This window comes from Vitis riparia, chromosome 12, assembly GCF_004353265.1.
Source record: "Vitis riparia cultivar Riparia Gloire de Montpellier isolate 1030 chromosome 12, EGFV_Vit.rip_1.0, whole genome shotgun sequence".
NCBI classification, from domain to species: domain Eukaryota; kingdom Viridiplantae; phylum Streptophyta; class Magnoliopsida; order Vitales; family Vitaceae; genus Vitis; species Vitis riparia.
In genome coordinates this window covers 23,311,424-23,339,345 of record NC_048442.1, presented here as the reverse complement: position 1 = coordinate 23,339,345, position 27,922 = coordinate 23,311,424, and the positions used below count along the sequence as shown (strand labels likewise).

General features: G+C 38.9%; 1 protein-coding gene across 2 annotated transcripts; it reads right to left on the bottom strand.

Moving 5' to 3' along the window:
* Positions 1-1,572: 1,572 nt before the first annotated feature.
* LOC117926507 (citrate synthase, glyoxysomal) lies at positions 1,573-27,922 on the bottom strand. Of its 2 annotated transcripts, XR_004653141.1 has the most exons (14): positions 27,541-27,922; positions 27,027-27,207; positions 25,604-25,689; positions 18,174-18,278; positions 10,402-10,464; positions 10,085-10,194; positions 9,606-9,725; positions 9,455-9,530; positions 7,640-7,713; positions 7,404-7,524; positions 6,041-6,138; positions 5,840-5,963; positions 1,905-2,245; positions 1,573-1,820 (listed from the first exon to the last, which is right to left on the bottom strand). XR_004653141.1 is itself a non-coding variant. In XM_034845610.1 (13 exons), exons 1-13 carry the CDS (start codon positions 27,787-27,789, stop codon positions 2,114-2,116), a joined length of 1,539 nt encoding a protein of 512 aa, XP_034701501.1. In that variant the 5' UTR covers positions 27,790-27,922; the 3' UTR covers positions 1,871-2,113. The 2 variants fall into 2 exon arrangements, 1 of the variants encoding a protein (XP_034701501.1); XM_034845610.1 differs by lacking the exon at positions 1,573-1,820 and having other exon boundaries at positions 1,871-2,245.

Sequence of the window (27,922 nt, the reverse complement as noted above, 5' to 3'; positions counted from 1 at the left end):
CTAACCAAGACATTAATTTTTATCAAGGGATTAATCAAACTTGAATTAACCCATAATTAAATTTGTATGATCCTTCTTGTGGCCAATAATAAAGGTTAGAGGAAAGAATAATGAAGGCTTCTTTTCCTTTACGACAAAGCAAAAAGAGAGAAAACACAAGAAAATGTGAAAAGAAAAAGACAATGGTGTTTCAGAGGGAAAATAAATATAATAGAGTATTTTTATCAAAAACAGGCTGGTCATCTATTAAGATTTAAAATGCTAAAGGTCATTTTTTTTAAAAGATAATAATAGTATTTGAACCTTTTTTTTTTTACCAAATAATCCTATTATGATACTTGAATTCCATTGTTTTGATACGAAAATTGTCAACAAAAGTCATGTGAAATTATGGCCGCAACTTAGATAGGTTGGTTGGGTGGATGATTAACCCAAATTTAATTCAAATTAAGAAACAATCAACTTGAACTCAATCCAATCTAACATCTAATATGAAGTACTTAACCCAAGTCCAAATCAACCTTATTTCTCTAAACTTAAGTTAAGTTTAGGTTGGTGAGGTTAGACTAGAGTTGATTGCATTGCACAATTCAAAATTTATTTATAATATTTTTTTGATAAACTTCTTTTATATATTTATATGAAAATTTAAATAGTAAATAGGACAACAATTCAAGAGAGTAATAAAAAAAAGTAAAAATAAATTTATATGTTTTTCTAAAGAAAAATAAAAAAGTATTTGATACATTATAATTTAATATTTTTTTCTTAAAATTCTTAAAAGAAAATAAGTGTTATTATATAGAATAATATACATTACAAATATTATAAAAACATTAAATCAAATTTGGGTTAAATTCAAATTATACAAACCTTGGCCCAAGTTCAACCCAAATTTTGCTTGGATAAAAAAACTTAACCCAAACTCAATTTGAGTATTAAAAATGATTACCCATTCATCCGAACGACATATTAGGTTCGGGTTGGTGCAAGCCAATTCACCCAAGTTACACCCAAACTTTAGTCCTATCCAAAATTGGAAGAAATTTTTTTAGATTTTTATTTTCTATTTTCTTTTTCTTTTTTGCATTTTATTTTCCTAATTTTATTTTCATATTATTCAAATATAAGAAAAATCACTCTCCTAAACATTATTTCTCTCCGTACTTTCCAATGACCAAACGTGATCGACCTCGTTTACTAAAATTCATGAAGATGAATGAATTGCATGTAAGAGCAAGGTTGGACCGTTGGATGGAGCACTTGTCCGCCCATGTCAGAACCTTAATATTTGCCATCTCATTCCTCCATCTGTTTCTTCTAATTTTGCAATTGAGGGCATATCAACGTATTAAACAGGACTCAAACTCGGCATGTTAAGTTAACAGAATCTTTTTGCAAATGCTGCTAAAACTCTCTTGATGGGGTTTTGGTTTGATGTAAACCTCAAATTACATGGCTAAACCTTTTCTTGGTTGTTTGAGGATACAATGAGAGTTGCAGATGTAAATAAGGTGTCCTCTCCTCTCCTCTCCTCTCCTCTCCTCAATCGCTTGCTCTGACTCGCATCAATTAATCAAATTACAAGATAACCACAAAGTAATTTTCAGATGTAAAGGCAAACACAACAGACACGTGAAAAACAAGCATTGTTAGCCTATCAACCCCATCCATATGATCAAAGGGCAAGCAGCACCTGAAACCAACATCCACTAGGCATCCGTAATGTTGAAGATGTTCACTTTTAACTCATCATACTGGGCCTTCACTTCAAAGTTTATACCATCATCTTCTAGATATGTTTCAGGTGGAAAGTTTTCCTGAATAATTGAGTTGATTAGGGGCGTTGCCACCAATCTGGGCAAGGAAATATAAAAAGGAAACCAGTGTTTCAAGATGCAAACCTCTACATCAGAAGTTATTTTGACAGCTTAACATTTAGATTAAATCATGTAACAATGTTCATATCCACAGCTGATATGCTTCTTATTTTATGGGGTTGCACATTCTTTCACCATAACCTGGAAACCTTAACCTCCTACACATTTATTTCTCCTAATTTTTCAAGCAATTATTTTATCCTCTTCTGATGCAACATATGTGCATATTGGGGTTACATTCCTGATCCAGCCAGCCTTCGTCTAGTGGCATTTGAAATAGACACCTGGCCCAGTCTGTCTGCTTCAGCTGACATCATCCGCTCTTTAACTGGCATAAAATGCCGTAGCCATTCCCCAGTATACACCTGAACAAATAGAAACAAAATCATGAAAAAGAGTTGAATAACCAGGAAGTGACACAAAAAACTAGAAATGTTGAACGACAACCCAAAATTTAGAAATAATTGTATGAAAATATTTCCATGCACAGCCTAGCAGACCAAACAAATGAAGAAAAATGGAAGCAAGTTTGGAAGCTAAAAAGACAGCCAATCATGAATTAATGTGGTATTCAAGGGCTAAGATCCAAATGTGCATAAACTGAGTGCCAGGCCTAGCGCTCGAGCCTAGATGTCCCCATATTCCAGGGACTATTGATATGAAGGGATGAAGATGACAGGTTCCCCATGTTCCAAGGACTATTGATATCAAGAGATGAAGATGGCAGGTCCAGAATATCTCAGTATGAGTTTTTTGGAGGCAAAGTATGCGAAGCTCCCAGAGCAGGAGTTCTGCAAGAGCTCATTGTCTCCTAAAGGAAGACACCAATACATGAACTGAGAATGAGAATATTCTTAAATCCCTGTAACCACATGTTGCAAAATCTATTCTACTTGCTCATTGGAGTACCCATGCTGGTGCCCACAATAGCAGCTTTTGCAGATTAAGGCCGCACTTGGTGATTTTGACATTTAAGTTGCTAGAGAAAAAGGCAGATTTTACAGTTCCCCCAACCTCACAGCATAGAAGGAAAAAGAAAACCAAGAATTGTAGGATGGATTTCCTTAAATTCTGCAACATGTGCATTGAGATAATAATGTCCACCCTACAAGTCTTGGCAGTATGATTTAATGGGCATCTCAACCAGGTAATTGTATCATATAAAATGACATGAACAAAAACTTTTTCTAAAGCAATACCAAAAGCCCTTCTAATATGACAATGAATTCTAAAATATAAAGTCATGCCACACCAGTTCTCAATAGCCAGCCCAATATAAACCGCATACCAAGGTCATTAAACAGTTTGAGATAGCATAGCTAAAAATGATCAGATCAACCTTGACATTTAACTGGTATAGAGAAACAACTATAAAGCAGGATGCTTTCTTTTTAGTGGCAGACTAATTAGAGATTCACCCATACTCAACTTCAACAAAGTAGAAGATTTTAAACTGAACAGCCACATCTTAAATCTCTGACCATGTTAGTCTCAGAGCTTACAATCATTTGACATGTCCAAAGGACTTTGACGCCATGCCTATAGTAACCAATTGGGCAGCAATGCCACTGCAATCTTGCCTAGTAGTATCACTCTGGACAAACAAAAGTCTCTTATTTTTTGTTTATGCATAATGCACATATGGACATGGAGAAGGTCCAATCCCAGATCTGACTAGACCACCACACTTTTCATGCAGTGTGGAAGCATAAGTTGGGATCTAATTAAAAATGGAAGATCATAAATTCTGCTCACTCAGTATGATCTAAACAGGCTGCTGAGTCGGGGTTGGGGTTTCAAACCAGTCAGCAATTTGCTACATGACATATAAGTATGGCAAACCATCCTGTTATATGCAGTTTGATGCAAACAGTGTAATCACATTGTATTTTAATAGCTGCATCTATCAGAAATAGGACCCTGAACTGGCCTGTTCATACAAAGTTTATTTATTCAGATGTCACTCAGAGATAGAACACCCAAATCTAGATCACTAGAGAAATTACATCTAGATACAAGCATATCATTAATACCAAGGAACAAAATATTGGGAACTCAGGAAATATCAGTGACTAGATTTTATGGAAATCTTGGGAAATATAAAAAATATTGGACCAAAATTTGAAAAAAAAAAAATTATCAGTGGGATAGAAATTGATCAGCACTCATAAATGCTGGATAAAACTAAAAAAAAATGATAAAACAAGTAATAATACAATATTGATTTCTTTTTTAAAAATATATTATACAATAAAATTTTAATTTTGGATAATAATATGCATTACTTGAAAACACATTTAATACTAAAATGATGATCCATCTAGTTATACGTATTTGAGGTAAAGTTTAATTTTTGATGTTTCAATTTGGTTATAAATTAATGTTTTAGATTTAGAAAACACAAACACAAAATATAGTATATATACATTAATGTATGACTAATAAAATTAAAGGTGAAGCTGCCCTGATGACTATGGCATAGCTTTTCCATGCCTGAGGACCAGGGTGCAAAGCCCAAAACCCCCAGTGCGCACCCCCGCCCCCCCTCCACCCCTGCCCACCCCAATCCCTCAACTTTAAAAAACCACCAATTTAAAAGAGTCCCATTTCCTTGTCAAGTCTGCCAAAAATTCATGATAAAATCAGTATATTAGCAATAAAATTGGAAAAAATTGGCTCATCAAATTGTTATCCCATATTTTGTTTTAGACTGCTCCGAAATCCAATATCTCAGGCAAATTTTGGGGAAATTTCCCAAAATTTTAATCCTCGATTAATATCTCAAGCACAAATTTTTTGAGCCCTTGAATCCACAAGTACATCTACTCTCTATCTTCTAAATTGTTAAACCCCACCATTAACAAGGAGTGGAATTAGATCTAGAGAAAATCCTTAACCAATTCCCACTCTCAACTTTAACAAGCCTTAATCTTGAGCACAAGCTTCTAGCAACCTGTGTTCCATTTGTGCCATCAGCTTTATCTTATATACCATCCCACAAAAACACATCATTAGCCACTGTAATGGAACTGAAGTCCAGATACGGCCCTGACTAACAAGGCTGTGTCCTTACAAATATCAAACCTATATGTCAAAAGCAAGTTCCTGTGGAAACCTGTGTGGTATTGGTAACATATGCATCAATCTTCCAGAGACTGACACTCCATCCTCATGTCACTAAGAAAAGCAAGCTGTTGGCAATCACATCTAGCTCTGAACTTCCAAAAACAGTAAACATAGCTCCACAACCAACCATTTCATCCACTATCCAAAACGCAAAAGCAGTTTTCCCTAACTCACATATCCTTGCCTTAACTTTCAGAGCATTGTATTCTTAACCTGTGAAACAGTTGCAAACTACAATATTGTCCCAAAAGTCACAAGATGAAGCTAATCACCATAATAGAAAACCCCAGTTCCTCTGATATTTCTTTTTCATAGGCAATAAAAGAGAAGGTGTAAGCCATCACCAAGTCACTTTAAACCTTGTGAATCAAGTAGAGAACATTCAGAGCACGTAATTCAGAAGCAAAGCTTAATAATGCCAAGATCACATTTATTTGGCACCCCATTACCCAAATACAAATTAAATTTTATGAAATTAACATACACAATAAATTCCAATCCCTCTAAATAGGCCAGCCAGCATCCATTACATAGAAGTTGAATGATTAACATAGTGAAAATAAGCTCTGTGGATAGAACCAAAGACAAATTTATCAACTAGAAGGGAAAATGTTGAGGAAAAGCAAACTATAAATTCATCCAAATTGTAACAAAAGAAGAACAAAAAAGAGAGAGAGAGAGAGAGAGAGAGAGAGAGAAAATTCCTAGAATACAAAATACTAAACCAGTTTTAAAATAGTTTCAAAATAAAGTAATTCATGCAGTCCAGCATTTTTCAAGGGTATAAAGTTCTGATAGCATCACATTTAAAAAGAGAAAAGCACAAGACTGACCTGTTGTGGTCTCATTATCTTTGTATCAGGATCATCCAGAGACTCTCTCCAGTGTGCCAAGTATCCAGCCATTCGAGGAATTGCAAACAGAACAGGGAAGAACTCAGTTGGGAATCCCATTGCCCTAATTAATAAGTAGTTAGTACTTGATTGACAACTATTACAATCAGAGAATGAAAATTCTTGACATTTTATGTGTACCTATAGATTAACCCAGAGTAGAAATCAACATTTGGATATAGCTTCCTCTTAATAAAATACTCATCTGACAATGCAGCCTTCTCCAAAGCAACAGCTACCTACAAGTGGTGTATGATGAATGCATAAGAACACAGTGACTGCATCAAAATTTTAGATTGTATTTAACCACAGAAATTTTAAGCCACCCTTAAAGGTCAAACCAATAAAACATTTCCAATGATGAAAAACACTAGAGCAGCAGCATGTTATCAACCCAAGACCCTGAGAAATATAAAGTAGTTGGTGCTTATGTTATCAACCCAAAACCATAATAAATATAAAGTTGTTGGTGCTTTGTGACATGATGGAAATAATCATGCCTAGAATTTACAGGGTTCATATTTAATCATACACATATGGTCACTCAAACAGCTGTATAAATACCAGATTCGGAAATAATACTTACACCACTAGTTCATAATATGGACCAAGAAATTTGTGAATAAATGTTAAGTGAACTTTTACGAAAACATATAGCCGATTATGAGTGAACCATTATTAATTGAAAACTTTCAAAATTTTTCGAATATATTTTCTAATTTAATTTGAGATAAATCACTTCTATACAATAATTAAAAATTATTTTGAAAATTCTTTATTTTTTTATTATAATTTATTTTATTCTACTATCTAAAATTAAAAAAATTAAAAAGAGAGAGAGAAAGAGAGAGAGAGAGATAAAGAATGCAATATAAGCATAATTTTAAAATGAAAAATAAAATTTAAAGATGTTAAAAGTACATAATATACAATGTGGGCCTAATCCTACAAACTTAAGCTTTTAGTAAAATTGGTCATCTAGCATGGTATCGAAGCCTCGTTTGGTGAGAGGTCACGTGTTCAAACCTCACCACCGCATATTTATTTCCCCAATTTATTAAGTTAGCCCAAAAGAAACCGGCTATGATTGTTTGCTTAGGGATCTATGTGTCTCTCCATGTGCAGGCATGGGGCTACATGTGAGGGAGGGTGTTAGAGTGAATGACATACATTGCAATCCCAAATCCTATAAGCCTAAGCATTTAGGAAAATTGGTTGCTTAACAAAAGAAAGAGATAAAGTCGTATTTGATGAAACACAAAGCATATCAAAAACGGATTTCATACTCACACCCATGTCGTATCATCTCAACACAAGTATTTTGGCTGAAATTAACATGTTGATGTATCATAGGTTACTTCTATAAGCCAATTTATCAGAAGTATAGTAGGCTCATGATTGATGCAGTGCCAACAAGACATGTAATTAAAAGATTCAGCATGAACACACGAAAAAGGCACATCCGTTGCTTCATAAAGGAAGACAATTTAGGAGTAAGAAAAACCTCAATGAGAGGATCCCGACCAACAATGGAAAATACTTCCTCTGCCAGTTTCTTTATGACCTTTGCCCTGGGATCATAATTTTTGTACACGCGGTGCCCAAATCCAGACATCTTTCGCTTCCTAGACAAATGAAGATGCATAAAAATGTCAAGGAATACAGAAATTTCATGCTGGCATCTATGGCAGATTTTTGCGACCTCAAAGAAATCATATACCAAATATGTGCGATACTCACCTGTTTTTGACACCCTCAATGAACTCTGGGATGTTCTCGATCGTTCCAATCTCACTCAACATCTTCAGCACAGCCTATAATAACAAAGACAAAAGAGTGAAGTTACCTACTAGTGCGCAAAATAAGGTTTGAAAAGCCAAAAAATCAATGACATTAAAAAACAAATATCTTCAAGTGTAATATGCCTCATTGAAACTCTGAAATCCTTCAATAATGTTCATAATGGAGCTTTTTAACTTCAATATTACTGCTTTTCAAGCATGAAATAAAAATAAGCTCCTTAATATACCTCATTTGCACTGCCATCAGCCTATTTGGGGCTGCCCTTGGGGGCGCCCAATAAGGCCTCTTCCATGTGGGATGGGGTGGAAGAAAGGGTGAGGTGAAAACTTGCCCTTTGGAAACGGCAGTATATATCCAAAGGTGGAAGAATCACCCTCATAAAGAGTACGTTGGCTAGTATGCCTTTGTATCAATTGTCCATTTTCCGTATGCCTAAGATAGTGGCAAGAAGGCTAGAAAAGTTGCAAAGAGACTTCTTGTGGGGAGGGGGAAATATGGAAAGAAAAGCCCACTTAGTCAATTAGGAGATGGTGTGTGCGGGTAAGGAGAAGGGGGGGCTTGGCTTGAGGAAGCTAGTCTCCTTGAACAAAGCTTTGCTTGGAAAATGGGTTTGGAGATTCGCTCGGGCCAAAGACGAGCTGTGGAAGCAAGTGCTTACGGCGAAATATGGGCAAGAGGAATTTGGGTGGAGGACTAAGAAGGCAAATGGGGCGTTTGGTGTAGGGGTTTGGAAGGAAATTCTGAAGGAATTCGATTGGTGCTGGGATAATATGGCTTTCAATGTGGGAAAAGGCACCAGAATTAGATTCTGGACTGATCTTTGGTGTGGGGATGTGGAGTTGTCCCCAAGGTTCCCTCAGCTCTATGCCGTGGCTGCTCATAGGAATGCCACAGTGGGAGAAATGTGGGACCAAAATTCTGGTCAAAGAGGCTGGAATTTAAGGTTTATTAGAGACTTCAACGATTGGGAGTTGGACTTGGTAGGTGAATTACTTCAAGCCTTAAGGGGCCAAAGAATTACCTTGGAGGAGGACTCGGTCTCTTGGAAGGGAGGAAAAAACGGGCAGTTTGGTGTTAAGAATGCGTACAGCTTGCAAATCAGCCCCATTGTCTCCATTTTCCCCAAACATGGCATTTGGGTGGATAGAGTTTCAACTAAATTAGCGTTCTTTGCGTGGAAAGCTGCATGGGGGAAGGTTCTTACCCTTGATAGACTTCAAAAGAGAGGGTGGCAGCTTCCTAATCAATGTTATTTATGTGGTAGCGAAGAGGAAAATGTAAATCATTTGCTCATTCATTGTACAGTGGCCAGAGTGTTGTGGGAGATTGTCCTTGATGTGTTCGGTGCCCAGTGGGTTTTTCCAAAAACTATAAAGGAGGTGGTTCTTAGCTGGAAGGGCTCATTTGTGGGTAAAAAGAGGAAAAAAATTTGGAGACCCATTCCGTTATTTATTTTTTGGACAGTTTGGAAGAAGGGGAATAGATTAGCTTTTAGGGGGGGGGGGAGTTAGCTATCCAGAAAATTAAGAATTCTTTTGTTTGTAATGTGTGGGGTTGGGCAAAGTTGTATAGTGGAGCGGAGCCACGCTCCCTTATAGGATTCTTGGAGTGGTTAGCCTCCATTTAAGGGTTGGTGGGTTTTTTGTCTCTTTTTTATTGTGAGGCCTTTGCCGCCTTGTATACTCCCTATATGCTATGCGGCTTTTTTGCCTTGTGTTAATATATTCCATGTTTGCTTATCAAAAAATATACCTCATTTGCACCACCATGAAGAGGACCATACAATGCTCCAACAGCTCCAGCAAGAGCAGTGTATACATCAACACCACTGCAAATACAGTGTCAGGTATATGATACAAGCTGTTAGGGCTTCTTTCATTGGTTGGGACCATTAGATGCCTACCTTGAAGAAAGATGCCGGGCTGCAGCTGTGGAGCAATTCATCTCATGTTCTGCATGCAGAATGAAAAGAATGTCTAGCACTCGAGCTAGTCGAGGATTGGGCTTGTAAGACCTATTGCTTCTGCAAATTTGCAAAGAGAGAATCCAATTAGATATCAAGATGCCCAAAAAAACCCCTAATTCAGAATGATCACTATTCTGGACCAAAGAATATGACCAGTGGATAAATCCAGTATTAGGTGTCCATCTAGTGTGTGTGTGTGTGTAGAGAGAGAGAGAGAGAGAGAGAGAGAGAGATCCTACACATAACAGATTAAATTTGTGATTCAGTCAAAAGAAGATGACAATACAAAATTAGTATTGCCCATACTACCTGACTAGAAGTATTTATGACATCAGAAAGAGAATTTACATTTTAGAGCTGAGTTATAAAGTTATCCTGTATATAAATGAGGACCAAAGATATCAAACAAAACATACAATGAATCTAGCATATATAAGAAGTTCTCTGAGTAAGAAAAACTGCTGGAAGGGAGAACTGGAGGTCTTCCTGCCATCCTCAAATAAGCTGCTGCTGCAATTGTGGGTGCCTGAAAAATATAGCAACAGCTTTTGTTTAAATATTGGCATGCAACAAAAATAATTAACCTCCAAATCTTTACATGTAGGTCTGCTATATTTATAAATGTATGCACATGAAGTACAAAACTAAAGTTTAACAGCAGGATCCTGATTCAACCAGTTTAATATACTAAGAGAAATTTAAAAGAAAAGAAAGAAAAGGAAATAAACAAAACCTTCCCAAGTACGCGTGCTATTTGTTTATCTCTCACTTGTTTTGACTGGTAAAGATCTTGCCCCTAGTCAACAAAGAAATATGATCAGAAATGTTTGAAAACATTACAGAATCTGCAACAGAAGTTACATACATTCAAATAATGTCTCAAAAAACATTTAATAAGATGTACAGGCAACCAAAAATATAACTAAACAAAATTTATCTACAACTAAGGCCATATTTAATTCTTATTAACTATGTAAAAACATATTGTTAATGGCATGTTCCCAACAACTTCACTAAAACACAGTAAAGATGACTAAAGAGGATTTATCCAACCAGTCATACCACTTCTTCAGATAGGAATGAAAGTCTACACATCTGATTCAAAGTTATTAAGGGCATTACGGATGGCCTCAGTGAGATAGATCAATTCATTTAAGCATTTGTTGGAACAACTACAACCGCAATGGAGCACAATCTTTGAATTTAATGTAGACGTTCTCTATGAGCCCCAAGGATCCCAGGGTTAAAAGTGTTTATGAATCTGTTCCTATTCCTCAGTAGCCCTATGTTATTGTGAATGAGCAAGATTTCAGATCCTGGTAATCCACAACCACCCTGAAGAAGTTTCTGATAGCTACCTGACAAGCCTCTTCCCTTCAAACTACAGCACAAATACCACCATTCTTAAAAGATGTGGAGGAAGAGATGGCTACATAAAAGAAAAGAAATCACTTTATTTGCCATTTCATTGACTGTAGCAATCCTTTGATTGCTAGTTGCAAGAATCTTCAATATCAGGTCATGCTCAAATCCAAAACCACAATCTGGCACTTCTTAGAAGCTCTCAAGACCAACACTTCAACAGTTACAAATGTTTAAATATTATTAATAGAAAAAACCACTCCTCAAATGGCATAATATTATCCTATTCAGGTGACTGCTTATACATATAATGCAAGAAAGCCTCATTTAATAACACCACCAAAATGGGCAGAGAGTTAGCGGCAGATAGAAAGTTCGATTTTTTTGGATGGAAGTTTCCCCAAAGCATTCCCAGATGAAGCCTTCAGTTTTTTACAGGGTGCATTGCTTGTCTATACAAAATATTGTCACTGATTGAGTTATTCCTTATGTTGTGCTGATAGTCATCAACCACCAGTTGTTACACTGACTGTTGAGAAGGCTATCAACCACCTTTCCGTAGAAATCTCAACGATGGGGAGATTGATGACCTATACCAAATGTTTGATCTTTTTCCAACATGTTGCTGGACTCTGGAAGAAGGAACTTCTTGTCTAGCTCTTCTTTAAGTTCCTTCAAATGAATGGTAACAAGACCACTTCCTATCCAGCCAAACTTTTTGGGAAGAAAAGCTATTCCACTGGTGAAAAGGCCCTAGCAATAGTGCTCCACAAGAGCGTATCTGGAGGAGTCATGTTTGGCAGTGAAGAATCAATTTTTTTTTTTTTTTTTATGAATAAGCAAAAAATGTATAGCAAAGAGGCACTAAAGAAGCGACTCACAGAGTTAGCATTGATAGCCTCACCCCCTTACAAAAGGACCCAACCCAACAAGGAAAACACAAAAAAACCCTCTCCCTTAACGCAAACACACCCAATCTATAAAATCTATTAAGGTCGAAGGACCATCTTTTATCCACAATTTGGTTTCCGACCAAAGTAAATACACAAAAGAAACTTTCAGCTTTTGAATGGACAGCACACCGTCCTCAAAAGCAATTGAATTCCTAGCCTTCCAAATGACCCAAAACAAGCATAACGGCCCCAGTTGCCACGCCACCTTCCTCTTCTTGCCCACAAAAGAGCCCCTCCAACTTAATAGGGTTTCCTTTACCAAAAAAGGAAAGACCCAAGAAACTCCAAAAAAAAGAGAGGAGCAACGTCCACGCCTCCCTTGTTCTTTCACAATGAAGGAGGAGGTGGTCAATCGACTCCCCACACGTTTGGCACAGAAAGCACCTATTTGCCAAAGCCTAACCCCTCTTTTGTAAATAGTCCAAGGTTAGAACTCTTCCCCACGAAGCCTCTCATGCAAAGAAACTTATCTTGGGCTACACACAAGAATTCCAAATAATCTGCAAAGGGAATGAAGCAAGAGACACCGGCTGCAAAGCCCTATACAAAGATTTTACCGAAAAAACTCCATCCTTTGATTCCATCCACCTCACCCTATCCTCCTCATCCACCCTAATCATCTTCCCATCCAAGCAACAAAGTAATCTTCCCACTTCTTCCATCTCCCAATCATTAAAAGGTCTATTGAAACTAGGAGTCCAACTTCCCCTCCTTTCCCCCTCAACTGTCCAAACTTCATTTACCCAAGCCTCTTTAGACGTTGCTATAGCAAATAATGAAGGGAAAGCCTCGCAAAAAGGGGTGGTTCCACACCACTTATCTTTCCAAAAACTCACATTCTTACCATCCCCTAGCTCAAAGCCAAAAAAAGGGGTTACTAGCTGTCCCATCTTATTAATAGCTTTCCACAACCCAACTCCATAGGACTCCCTAGCCTCACAAGATCTCCACCCTCCTCTTTCCTCCCCATATTTCCTTCTAATCACTTGGTTCCAAAGTGCCTTTTTTTCGTTTGCAAAGCGCCAAACCCACTTGCTAAGGAGAGCCCTATTAAAAGGACCAAGGCTCTTAACCCCCAACCCTCCTTTACTTTTATCTTCACACACAATCAACCACCTTACTAAGTGCGGTTTTTGCTCAAGAGCCCCACCACCCATAGAAAATCCCTTTATATCTGTTTCAATCTCATTCTAACCGCCCTAGGCAACTGGAAAATGGACATAAAATAGATCGGTAGATTGGACAGAGTACTTCGAATTAAAGTAATCCTCCCCCCTTTTGAGATGTATTGTCGCTTCCACATAGCCAATCTCTTTCGGAATCTTTCCTCTATTCCAACCCAAACACCAACAGATTTACAAGAAGCACCCAAAGGCATTCCTAAGTAGGTGGAGGGCAAAATTCCCACTTTATAACCAAACTCATCAGTCAACTCTTCCACATTCTCAACTCTACCAACTGGAATCAGCTCACTTTTTTCCATATTCATTTTTAACCCTAATAATGCCTCAAACCACATTAGCAGCCAGCATAAAAATGTTAACTACTCCTCTTTAGCCTCACAAAAAATCAACGTGTCATCAACAAATAATAAATATGAGATCTGGACCCCTTCCTCCCCGAACCAAACAAGGCGTCAAATAACCTCCAGCAACTACTCTTTTCAGCAAACAACTAAAAGTCTCCATCATGACTACAAATAAATAGGGCGAGAGGGGGACTCCTTGCCTTAGACCCCTTGAGCTCTAGAAAAAACCAGCAGGGCTTCCATTCTCCAAGACTGAAAATCTAGCAGTGGATAAACACCACTTTATCCAACTACACCACTTTTCCCCAAACTCCATCTTCTCTAACACCGCTAACATAAATGACCAGTCCACATGATCATAGGTTTTCTCAATGTCTAATTTGTAAAGAATTGCCCCTCTATTACTTTTCAAAATGGAATCTATTGCCTCATTAGCAATCAGCACTGCGTCCATAATCTGTCGCCCCTCCACAAAAGCATTTTGAGACATTGAGATCACCTTGGCTAACACTCTTTTCAATCTGTTAGCCAACACCTTAGCTAATCATTTGTACAACCCTCCCACCAAGCTAACCCCCCCCCCCCCCCCCCCCTTTCTTAGGAATCAACACTAAAAAGGTTGCATTCTAACTTCTAACAAATATCCCAGTCTCATGGAGCTGTCTAAAAAAATTCATTACCTCCTCCTTCACAAAATCCCAAGAAAACTGTCAGAATGCCATTGAGAAACCATCAAGGCCTGGCGCTTTCTCTCCACAACAGCTTGACAACGCTCCAAAAACCTCCTCCTCCGAGAAAGGCTTCTTCAGCCCCTCCACATCCACCTCTTCCAGCCTCTCAAAATTTAAACCATCTATACCAGGCTTCCAGTCACCAGGATCTGCCAACAGCCCTTGGAAAGCTCTGCTTACCTCCTCTTTGATTCACTTTCCTCAGTTAACCACCTCCCATTTACTTTTACTCTAGTCATCCGATTCCTTCTTCTGTGAGCATTAACCATCTGATGAAAAATTCTAGTGTTTTTATCCCCCTCCTTCAGCCAAATTTCCCTAGACTTCTGTCTCCAAGACACTTCTTCTAAAAGAACCCACTTCTTATATGTCTCATTTGCCTCCTTCCTAGCCTCTTCTTCTTCCAACGACAAAGGACGAAACCTCTCTTCCTTATCTCAATAATCCATTAGATTCCACACATTCTGCTTCTTAGAATCAATCTGCCCAAAAACCTCTTTATTCCAACTTCTCAAAATCGGTTTTAACGCCTTCAATTTTTTAGTCAAAATGAAACTGACTGATCCACTAACTTGAATCCCCTCCCACCACTTTCTCAGCACCTCTTTAAAGCCCTCCTCCTTCAGCCACATATTCTCAAACCTAAAGGGCGTGGGCCCTCTCCTCATCTCTCCCCCATCAAGTAGAATCGGAGAGTGATCAGAAACAAGCCTAGCCAATACAACTTGTATGGCCCCTTGAAAATGAGCTTCCCAATCCTCATAAATAAGGAACCGATCAATTCTCGACTTTAACCGATTATTGAGACCTCCACACCATGTGAACAGCCCCCCCTGAAAAGGCAAATCCCTTAGCTCTAACTCCTCAACCACCTCTAAGAATCTCCTCATCGTCGGGGACATATGCCCAGTAACGGCCTCTTCTACACCACTCAGAAGGGAATCTTATCATGTTGAAGTCTCCTGCTACACACCATGGCTCATTCGACAAACCTCTAATGGCCCCCAGCTCACTCAAAAAATCTTCTCTCACCCCTTTCACAGTGGGCCCATACACTCCTGAAAAAATCCAGTAGAAACCATCCTCACAATTCTTAAAGCGACAGGAAATTGAAAATTTACCCACCTCCATCTCCATCATTTGCAGCACCTTATTATCCCAAAACACCACAACTCCCACCCCCCGGAATTTAAAGCCCCCCACTCCAAACATCTTCCTACCCCAAGGCTTCTTACAATTCCATTAGTCATCTCTTGAATTTTTGTTTCCTGGAGACACACTAAGTCCACCTTCTGTGTTTTAATTACATTCTTTATCAATTTTCTCTTGTCTCTGTCATTTACCCCCCTTATATTCCACGACAAAATTCTAAGTCTCATCTAACACACTCTTGATGACCCCGATCCCCTCCTGACCCACCATAATTTACTGACCATTCAAGTTTCTTCAGCTCACGATCAAATCTCGAAGGTCTCTATCCTTTCCTCTTTTTTCCGCTAACCCTCTCAGAACAGTCTCTTCTTTCTCTCATTCTGTTAAGGAGTTTCAAGATCTCGCTTTCAAAGCCCTTAGAAGATATTCCCAAACACTGACAGAACCTTGCCAAACAACTGTACCTCCATGAATCCTCATCCTCTCCCTCTTTCCCAGCCCTTTCATCCCTCCCCACTTCTAACAGAAAAGAATCGCCCACACCCTTCTGATCGATCCTTCCTTCCGTCAGACACACTCTCAAAGGACTTATATTTAACTTCCCTCCGCTTTCCTTCACAAAGGCATCAAAAACACAACTCTCCTCTACCTCAATCAAAGCCCCCCTCCACCCCAGAAAAATAAGAAGAAGAAGAGACCCGTCCCCCCCAAATGCAAACAGAAGAAGGCTCGAGGAGGGAATACTTGGCATCTTCCTCTAAAAGCCACATGTCCGCAAGGAAAACCCTTCCTGTCTCCCCTTTCTCCGCTTCAGGATCCATCCCGCCGACCAAGAGCTCTTCTTTAAACCACCTCTCTGATTGCGGTCGATAGAAAAAAGCCCTAGCTTTTTTTAATGGTTTGTCCTTTATGGGCCTAACTGGAAAAGAAGCCCACAAAGCTCTTACAATGGGTTGCCCTTCTTTCAAGCCCGACTTGGGCCTGCAAGCCGCACCAACCGGCCCATCCCTTTGAGAGCTTGAAGGGCCATCGCAATAGGCCCGCCCCATTCCTTTGCTGGACTGCCCCTCTTCCCAGCAAACCTGGGCCCGCAAAAAGTCTCCATGTCTTTTAAAGCCCTATCCAATTGGGCTTGAGCAACTCCACAAATGGGCTTGCAACATTCAAGCCTAGCATGCCCCTCACTTAAGCGCACCCCTTCACTCCCTTTTCCTCCAGCCTTCTTCTCAAAGGCTGAAAATTCTTTAGTTGTATCTGTCGTGCTATCTCCATCATACTTTTCTTCCCCCCCAGCCTTTCTGAGAACCTGCCCCATCAGCCTCTACTACACGCCACCTCTCTTTCCCCTTGCTACTGCCACTCCCCGCGCGTGAGCCCACATCCCAATCTTCCCTAGACTTATCCCCCTCTCCCCCTTTCAAAATCTTCATCAGTACGACTACAGAGATCCATGGCAGCCTCTCCCACCACAGCTGTAATGCATAGCAATAAGAATCAACCACTAAATGCATAGTTCCCGGAAAAAAATTCCCCCTGTTCTTCACCAAAATTCTGGCCCATTGGAGCTGAGAAAAATTCTTTGTTTCTACATCCACTTCAACAAAACCTCCACAGCAATCTCCAATTTCTACATTGCCCTCTTGCAAATGGGCTAAGGCAAACAATTTTCACATTGATTGGAATCCTTTGGGTGACCTTTAGTTTGCTTGTAGAACGTGGACAATTTTTTATGAAGGTTTTCAGTAAGAGGGGAGAGAAGCAGGTTATGCAAACGTGCTTGACCCTCTCTATGACTTTGATATTATGGTTGGATCAGAATGCAAGGATTTTGTAGAACATGTGGTCTATTGAGGAGTAACCAATAAAATCTTACTTCTCACAACTTCTTGGGTGTGATTAACCAAGGAGTTTCTCAGCATTCCACTGGATCACAGCTCTTTGAATGGGAAAGCTGCTTCTACAGGTAACTAAAGAAAATGAAATCATTCATCCTGTCTCCTCCACTTTGTAGTTTCAAGTTACATATGATGGTTTCATTGTAGAGAATCCAAGTCAGCAATCCTGGAGGGGTTATTAGATGGTATAAAGGAGAGGCATTACAGGTTTTCTCCAAACCAGTAAGTAATGGACTTGCTGTTGAAGATGAGCTTTAAGATATCTCTGGGAAAATGATGATCCATAACTGGGGTGAGGGATGTGGAAGAGGAGTTGACAACTATTAGCTTATGAACTTCCTCAAGGGGCAAAGGTACATGGCAGCTTACTCATTACATAAGGAGGATCCATGTCTTGTTTGGGGAATTATATCTTCACTGATATCAAGACCTAGTTAGACTGACAGGTGGATAATGGTTTGACTAAGAGGATGTGAGGTCACTAGATGTTTTTACTGTTTCAGGGCATAGGATTGTTGCTTTATAACTTCTGTTTCTTTCTTTGCAGTGCTTATTTTGCATGCTGTCCTTATTTTGTAGTTTCAAAGGATATCTCATCCTTCATTGTTCCTTTTCAACAAAGTTTTGTTTCTGATCAAGCATAAAGAATGGTAAGATTCAAGAAGATAAGGGTGGAGGAAACAATGAAGAGAGGAAATTCCTCTCCCAACAGCCATGGTCAGCTAAAATCACTCCATGGGGATTGAAGAAACCTTAGAGAGACAAACCTTTCTAGTGAAAAGATGAGTTCACTATACGACCAATATGCAACCCATGTAAGATTGTAAGATTCTTAAGGCCTGGTAATATAAGTATGAAGCTTAGAAATGAAACTATAAACTCACTCTAAGAGCAGGATTGGCATCTGGATGAAAAACAGAAAGAGCACTCATTGCACTGACAAGTACACCCATTGGATGAGCATCATGAGGCATAGCCTGTATAATATCCTGCAAAACAGAATTGTAACAAACCATTGGGTTAGAAAGAGAACCAGTATTAGACTTCAGAAAAAGCAATGCAAGGCCATTTATATAATGGTTTAAAACAAATAGAGTAAGGGTGAATTGTTTTACCTCCATTGAGATTTTTGTTAATTATAGATCACTAGGTTTTTCTTTTTCTTTTTCTTTTCTTTTCTTTTTCTTTTTTTTTTTAAAAAAAAAAAATTACACTATTTTTCCTTTGATTTACTAATATATCACAAACCTTCCTTATAAACAAACCAAATGACAAGGAATGTTGACATGAGCAAAGCTCTTGTTCCAAAAGGACACTTATAACATACCTGACTCGTTAAGTTAGCAAAAAATTATTGTGGTCATATTCTAAACATAAAGAGTATAATAGGTCTTCTCTACATGAAGAAGTGAAAGGTAAAAGGACTATGTAAAACTTTTTAGTGATATTCCATGAGAAGTGGATGTTTGTGGCAGGCTCATTGATTACAATCCCTAGCCCAAACTATCAATAAAAATATAAATAAGAAAGATTGATATCCACCCCACATTCCTCCCACCTTTCTTCCTAAACATGCGCCCACAATGTGGGGATCTAGATAAGTATATCCTGGGAGTAGATTCATTACTCAGGTCAAAGAGTTGGTAAATGCAATTCGGTTGAGCGAATGCTGATGCATCAAGTGCATGCTCCTCAACATATTTATTTTTCGCTTTGAGCACAAACCCCATGTTTCAGCAATAACCTTTTCAGCCAACACTTTGCTCATGACCTTTCCAATTACTCCTTGCCATAACCAATAATCCTTTCTATTGAGTGGCTCCTTTACCATCTCTTGCCCTCTCATCAGTTCATGCAAGGCCAAAATACCTCCTCCCAGCAACTCACTCTTTTCTTTAGCAATGCATTTGGATGATGTTGAAATTTGGCATTCAAAGTTAGGGTTTTTTAATTTAGGAAAGTATTTTAGAAATAAAAAAGGAGAGATCATTTAGGATGATTCAGTTTCCTAATTTTAGGAGAGAATCAAGCTAGATTGATATTTTCTTATTCAGTCATTTGTGTATATATATGTGTATGGTGTGTACCTAAAAAATATCAATAAAGGAATTCAGAAATTCTTCATGGTATCGAAGCCAGTTTTCTGAAACCCTAATCCCTTCTAGCCACCTCTTATTCAGGCCATCATTCATTCCGGCCAAATCTCTCTGGCCATCTCTCAATCCGACCATCTCTCATTCCGGTCATCAGTCCCTGTTCTCAGAGCCAAGGGAGAAAACGCTTTCCGGTCGGTCGAATCGTCGTCAGAAAACATTCACCGCCAGCGACTTTTCCGGCGACGGTTTTTTTCACACCGCAAGGAGCGTCTGGAGGAGATCTACAACTTTTCCCAAAACACCGGAGCCAGAAAACCATCCACGCACCGCCCACGCACGTTTTTCCGGTCGGCGACTGCATCTCACGCGCCGGCGCGTGAGCCACTTTCCGGCGACGCGCTTCCTACTCCAAGCTCGCCTGACGCCGACCAGCCACCCTACGTACCTGTTTCTGCCATCCAAGCCCTGCACGTGCCTCTTTTGGGGTCCTTTTGCCTCCGCGAGCCCTCTGATCAGTTTTTCCGACGTCCTCCGGCTATTTTTCCTCAACTTCAATCCCTGCACGTGCCTTGGGAAGTGTTCTTCTACCTTTTCGGTCCATGACAAAATACGGAATGGCATCATCACAAGTATCCAGCGTCACGTCACCAGAATTAGGAGGCAGATCTGAAATTCCAAACCTTGGTGGCAGTGATTCCTCTCCTATTCTCATCACAGGACACAAATTAAATGGCCATAACTATTTACAGTGGTCACAATTTGTGTTGTTGTTCATTTGCGGTAAAGGAAAGGATGAGTACCTCACTGGAGAAGCAGCCATGCCAGAAACTACAGAACCGGGTTTCAGGAAGTGGAAGATTGAAAACAGTATGATCATGTCATGGCTTATCAATTCCATGAACAATGACATAGGTGAAAATTTCTTGTTGTTTAGGACTGCAAAGGACATATGGGATGCAGCCAAAGAAACTTACTCAAGTTCTGAAAATATTTCAGAACTTTTTCAGGTTGAATCAGCCCTACATGACTTCCGCCAAGGAGAGCAGACAGTTACTCAGTATTACAACACACTCACAAGGTACTGGCAGCACCTTGACTTATTCGAGACTCACTCATGGAAATGTCCTGATGATGCAGCAACATACAGGAAAATTGTGGAACAAAAGAGACTGTACAAGTTTTTCCTAGGACTAAACAGGGAATTGGATGATGTTAGAGGCCGAATCATGGGCATTAAACCCCTGCCAAGTCTCAGGGAGGCTTTTTCAGAGGTTAGGCGTGAAGAAAGTAGAAAGAAAGTGATGATGGGATCCAAAGAGCAACCTGCCCCAACATTGGATGCCTCTGCCCTTGCTGCTCGGTCATTTAATAGTAGTGGTGGAGATCGTCAAAAACGGGATAGGCCTTGGTGTGATTATTGTAAGAAACCAGGCCATTATAAGGAGACTTGCTGGAAGCTTCATGGCAAACCGGCTGATTGGAAACCAAAGTCACGGTCTGACAGAGATGGCAGAGCACACGTGGCTGCCAACTCTGAGAGCACATCTGTTCCCGAGCCGAGTCCATTCAACAAAGAGCAGATGGAGATGCTACAGAAACTATTAAGCCAAGTTGGCAGTGGCAGTACTACCGGTGTAGCCTTCACTGCTAATCGAGGAGGAATGAAGTTGTGGATAGTGGACACAGGTGCTTCTGATCACATGACAGGAGATGCTGCCATTCTTCAAAATTACAAGCCAAGTAATGGTCATTCATCCGTCCATATTGCTGATGGTTCAAAGTCAAAAATTGTCGGGACAGGTTCTATAAAACTTACTAAAGACTTATATCTTGACTCTGTCCTCCATGTTCCAAACTTGGATTGTAATCTTTTGTCCATTAGCAAATTGGCCCGTGATCTCCAATGTGTTACTAAATTTTATCCAAACTTGTGTGTTTTTCAGGACTTGAAATCGGGGAAGATGATTAGCAGTGTTGAACTGTGTTCCGGGCTCTACCTCCTCTCATGTGGCCAATTCTCAAACCAAGTCTCTCAAGCAAGTTGCATACAGTCTCAGAGTATGTTAGAGTCTTTCAATTTTGTGTCAAATTCTAAGGTCAATAAAGATAGTGAGATTATAATGTTACACTATCGCCTTGGTCATCCTAGCTTTGTTTACCTTGCAAAATTGTTTCCCAAATTATTTATCAATAAAAATCCAGCATCTTATCACTGTGAAATTTGTCAGTTTGCAAAGCATACTTGAACAGTCTATCCTCAAATCCCATACAAACCTTCGACTGTTTTCTCTCTAGTACATAGTGATGTGTGGGGTCCCTCCCGGATAAAAAATATTTCTGGCACTCGATGGTTTGTGACATTCGTTGATGATCATACACGGGTAACATGGGTTTTCCTTATGAAAGAAAAGTCAGAGGTCGGGCACATTTTTCAAACCTTCCATCATATGGTTCAAAATCAATTCAATTCCAAAATTCAAGTCCTCAAGTCAGATAATGCAAAGGAATACTTTACTAATAGTCTCAGTACTTATCTTCAAAATCACGGCATTATCCACATAAGTTCTTGCGTTGACACCCCACAACAAAATGGGGTGGCTGAACGCAAGAATAGACATCTCTTGGAGGTTGCCCGGTGCCTTATGTTTTCCTCTAATGTTCCAAACTATTTCTGGGGGGAAGCTATTCTCACAGCTACTTATTTGATTAACCGTATGCCATCCAGAGTGCTTACCTTTCAATCCCCACGTCAACTTTTCTTAAAACAATTTCCTCACACCCGTGCAGCCTCTTCTGATTTGCCACTCAAAGTATTTGGTTGCACGGCATTCGTTCATGTGTATCCTCAAAATCGTAGCAAATTTGCTCCTCGAGCCAATAAGTGCATTTTCCTAGGGTATTCTCCAACCCAAAAATGGTACAAATGCTATTCTCCAACCAACAAAAGATTTTACACCACCATGGACGTCTCTTTCTTTGAACATGTCTTCTTCTATCCCAAATCTCATGTTCAGGGGGAGAGCATGAATGAACATCAAGTTTGGGAGTCTCTTCTTGAGGGTGTACCTTCTTTTCACTCAGAGTCACCAAATCCTTTCCAATTCGCGCCCACTGAGTTGTCCACACCCATACCGTCATCAGTCCAGCCAGCCCAGCACACAAATGTTCCTTCTCCTGTGACCATCCAATCTCCCATGCCTATTCAACCTATAGCCCCACAACTTGCTAATGAGAACTTACAAGTTTACATCAGGAGGAGGAAAAGACAGGAATTAGAGCACGGATCACAGTCAACATGTGGTCAATATATTGACTTCAATTCAAGTCTTCCTGAAGAGAACATAGGTGAGGATAGGGCTGGAGAGGTGTTAATTCCCAGCATTGATGATTCTACTCTGCCGATTGCATTGAGGAAGGGTGTTAGGAGATGTACAGATCATCCAATTGGGAATTATGTTACATATGAAGGGCTATCACCATCTTACAGAGCATTTGCTACTTCTCTTGATGATACTCAGGTTCCCAACACAATACAAGAGGCATTAAAAATTTCAAAATGGAAGAAGGCAGTACAAGATGAGATTGATGCACTTGAGAAGAATGGGACGTGGACTATCACAGATTTGCCGGTTGGGAAGAGGCCCGTGGGGTGCAAGTGGATTTTCACCATAAAATACAAAGCAGATGGATCAGTCGAGAGATTCAAGGCTCGTTTGGTAGCTAGAGGGTTTACACAATCCTATGGGATAGACTATCAGGAGACTTTTGCTCCTGTTGCAAAACTGAACACTATCAGGATTCTTCTCTCATTGGCTGTCAATCAAGATTGGTGCTTGCAACAACTGGACATAAAAAATGCGTTTCTAAATGGTGACCTAGAAGAGGAAGTCTACATGGAAATACCACCTGGTTTCGAAGGAAGTATGGCAAAGAATCAGGTTTGCAAACTCCAAAAATCCTTGTACGGCCTTAAACAATCTCCCCGAGCCTGGTTTGATAGATTCACAAAAGCAGTCCTGAAGCTGGGCTACAAACAAGGTCAGGCTGATCATACTCTATTTGTCAAGAAGTCTCATGCCGGGAAAATGGCCATATTGATAGTCTATGTTGATGATATTATTCTATCTGGGAATGATATGGAGGAATTACAGAATTTGAAGAAGTATTTGTCAGAGGAGTTTGAAGTTAAAGACCTTGGAAATTTGAAATATTTCCTTGGTATGGAAGTGGCTAGATCAAGAAAGGGAATTGTAGTCTCTCAAAGAAAATACATACTCGATCTTCTTAAGGAGACCGGTATGCTTGGATGCAAACCAATTGATACTCCTATGGATAGTCAGAAGAAACTTGGTATCGAGAAAGAAAGTACACCGGTAGACAGGGGGAGATATCAGCAGCTCGTCGGGCGCTTGATTTATCTCTCACACACTCGGCCAGATATTGGCTTTGCAGTGAGTGCTGTAAGTCAATTCATGCACAGCCCCACTGAGGAACACACATGGAAGCAGTCTACAGGATTCTTAGATATTTAAAAATGACACCAGGGAAAGGTCTATTCTTCAGAAAGACAGAGAACCGTGACACTGAAGTATACTCAGATGCGGATTGGGCAGGAAACATCATTGACAGGCGGTCCACTTCTGGATATTGTTCTTTTGTCTGGGGAAATCTTGTTACCTGGAGGAGTAAGAAGCAATCAGTTGTAGCCAGAAGTAGTGCAGAAGCTGAGTACAGAGCTCTTGCACAGGGAATCTGTGAAGGGATTTGGATAAAAAGGGTTCTTAGTGAACTGGGGCAAACGAGTTCATCTCCAATTCTGATGATGTGTGATAATCAGGCAGCTATAAGCATAGCAAAGAACCCCGTGCATCATGACAGGACCAAGCACGTTGAGATTGACAGACACTTCATCACAGAGAAGGTGACTAGTGAGACGGTTAGATTAAACTATGTTCCTACCAAGCACCAAACCGCAGACATCCTCACCAAAGCTTTACCTAGGCCTAACTTTGAAGACTTAACTTGCAAGCTGGGATTATATGATATATATTCTCCAGCTTGAGGGGGAGTGTTGAAATTTGGCATTCAAAGTTAGGGTTTTTTAATTTAGGAAAGTATTTTAGGAATAAAAAAGGAGAGATCATTTAGGATGATTCAGTTTCCTAATTTTAGGAGAGAATCAAGCTAGATTGATATTTTCTTATTCAGTCATTTGTGTATATATATGTGTATGGTGTGTACCTAAAAAATATCAATAAAGGAATTCAGAAATTCTTCAGATGACAACCAAGAAAATATGCAATCTTACCACAACTTTGCTATTTTATGATTTCAACAGTACTGGGTAGGACTCAGGATTTTGAGCCAAATCACTTGGAAATGGCATTAATCCATTAACCATTCAACTATTTCAATGTGTTTCCCAGTGCCCGTCTTTGATTCTCTTCACAGACAAAGTACAAGAAACATAGTTCAGACAGAAAAACTGCCTTATTTAAGTAAAGTACAATGAAGGACCTCTCTTGCAAGTGGAAAGGCTTCTGTCAGTTTAAGTGCAACTGCGCATTGATTAATCTCACAGAAAACGTTAACCAGGGCAGAATTATTTGTTTTGTGGCTGGATGTACCCTACAAATAGCAAACGCTCAGGCCTGTTTAGTGGCTGAAACAAAATTGTTTTTAGTTTTCTTTTTAAGAAGTGTTTCCATTTTTGAAAATGAAGAGGTATGTTCATTTTTTATCATTTAAAGTGCTTGAATTTTTCTAAAACATCAAAAACCAATATTTTAAATTTTGTTAAAAAAAATTCAAGATAACTTTTCCAATGAAGTTTGGAAGGTGCAAATTTTCTTTTTTATTTTCATTTTTCTTCTTCAGAAACACAAAAAGGAAAAAAAAAAGAAAAGTATTTATTTCCACTACTAAACAGGCCCATATATTTTTGCAAGTTTTACTATCTACCAGATGGCCGATGCCAACTCCATTCAGAAACTTCACAATCAAAGGCTCCATAATGAAAATTCCTAGCAAGAATTATGTGCTTATAGAGATTGATTTCTTTATATTTCAAAAGATCATTTCCAAAACAAGCTGTTCCTAAGCAAAACTAAAATAAGGCAATTTCATCCCACAAAAAAGGCAAATTTAAAACATGCAATTCAATAATGTAACTTCGAAAACAGTCTTTGACTTCCTTAAGAAAAAGGAAGATAACACACCAAAATTCCCTGTGGAACAGCTGAGTGTTGAGAAACAGCAAATTCCCAGTCTGCTAACTGACTTTCAGAAGGTAAATTCCCATACACTGCAAAACAGAAGCACTCAAAATGCTGAAGAAAAATACATAAGATTGACACATGGTGCAAGAAAACAAACAAACTGTTAAACTTTTATAATTAGTAAAGAATGTAGTATATTTTGTAATAAAATAACTTGCTATTATGATATTAACATAACCAATAATCTCTAATACCTATTGATTAATTGTTTTCCTCCAATATTCTGTAAATTATTAGTCATCAACAGAGTGGATGTATATATGTTGTCATTTGCATATTACATAAATAGTATATCTTTTCTTCAAAGAATATTAAGTTATGAAGTCTTTGGCAACTTGGATGATACGATTAAGCCAGAAGTCAACACCATTTCACCCCTTCTTCTATTCATCATTGAACTTAACCCTTCCCACTATGGACTTCATTTTTCTCACATTACTTTAGCCTCCTTTATATCTTGCCATTTCTATCACATTCAATCTTGAAGTGGCCCATTTTGAGTAAAAGGATAGTGATGAAACCTACCATGTTAGTCAAGGCCTCTCCTTTGTGATGAAAAGTAGCACAATAGGTTCCATTGCATCAATCAGCTTTCACCTCATCTTTCTTAAAGCAATTGGAGTTTTACAAATTTGAATGTACATCTGATGCCATAGAGATTGTGGCAAAAAATCCATTACTTTAAAAATGCTTATCTTGTACTGGTTTATGTATATTCTATTTGTACAGGTACACGAGTAAGAACCAACACTGGCCATACAGAGTGTCAAATTAGCTAATTGGTAAAATTAGAATTCTTACCCATAAGTCTAACAAAAGAAAATTATAAATTTAACATAACACTTTGAAACAAATGATTTTAAATCGGATCAATTGTTTCCTAGATCTATTAGCAAAGATCGACTAGAAGTTTAATATTATTAACCTTATAGGGAAAAGCAAATTCCCCAAATTATAATTCTATAATACATCTTGTTTAATGGCTTTCTGACTCAAGAAAAGTAGAAATATTTTACCAGAAAATGAACACATATTCAATAGGGTTATTAACTCATATTGAGGAGGAATTTGGGCAACTATACATGATGCCAAAAGGGATGTTACATCTTAGATACACTAGGATTTTAAGCATTCATGTAAAAGAGCCAAAAGGCATACTTCAAACAACATTTGCAAAGCCTTTTACTGCTCCAGAGTCAGTTGCTTGTAAAGCAGCTGTCTTTTGTTGATGAGATGAAATTCAAATTGAAAAAATCGTTATGAAATAATTCAATGGATTAATAACTCCTATGCACCTCATGACTACTAGTCCCAACTAACAAGAAATTCAAATATATACATAAACCAGCACAAGTGTACTTACTTAAGAGGTACGCCACTTCCAGAAAAGAACTACTCTCGGCCAACTCTTCAATTGGGTAGCCTCTATATCTAAGAATCCCCGCATCACCATCGATGTAACAAATGGATGACCGAACAGGAGCTGTGTTGAGATACCCCGGGTCATAAAGTTTGAGCCCCTTGTCATTATTTCCAGTTGTAATCTACAAAAATCACAAATACAAGTCCAATTCCAAATAAAACCCAGGATAACAACACAATTTTGACAAAGTGCAATTCCAAAATGTGCGGAAAAAAATACAAGAAAAACCTATACATACAATAGAAGAAAATGATATTCATTCAGAGATTAATTTGCTATATTGTGAGCTCCTAGGCTTAGCAGAGGATCTTGCTTTTCCTTCTCTAATTTTAACTCTCTCCATGTTTGGTTGCTAAGAAAATAATGGAAGAAAGAGAATCAAAACTTGACCAAGAAATAAAACTGAATTTTTTTTCATTTTTAATCAAATCAATAATTGAGATTAAAGGCTGACCTTCTTCAAATCTGTAGCTTTGACGGTCCCATGGGAAGAGACCTGAACTTGGTACTTCTTTGCTGTTCGATCGTCAACGATGGTCAATGAACCCTTGAGATCTCCAGGAGGCTGGATCCCAGATTGAGCTGAAACACAAGATGGCTGGATCACGGAGCCGAATGACGAGGATTTGAGACAAGCCTCCAAGTGGGCTGACAGGACGGCTAATCGAGAGCGAGCCAGCGCAGACGAATCCGCTCTCTCCATGTTTTTTCCTTCTTCAAGAATTTGGAAACAAGATGATGATGAAGAATAGTGTGGAAGCAAGGAAAAAGAAAGCAACAAGCGAGGGTGGGCTGGAAGCGCGAATGGGTATAAATAGGGTAACGGGTTAAGGCAC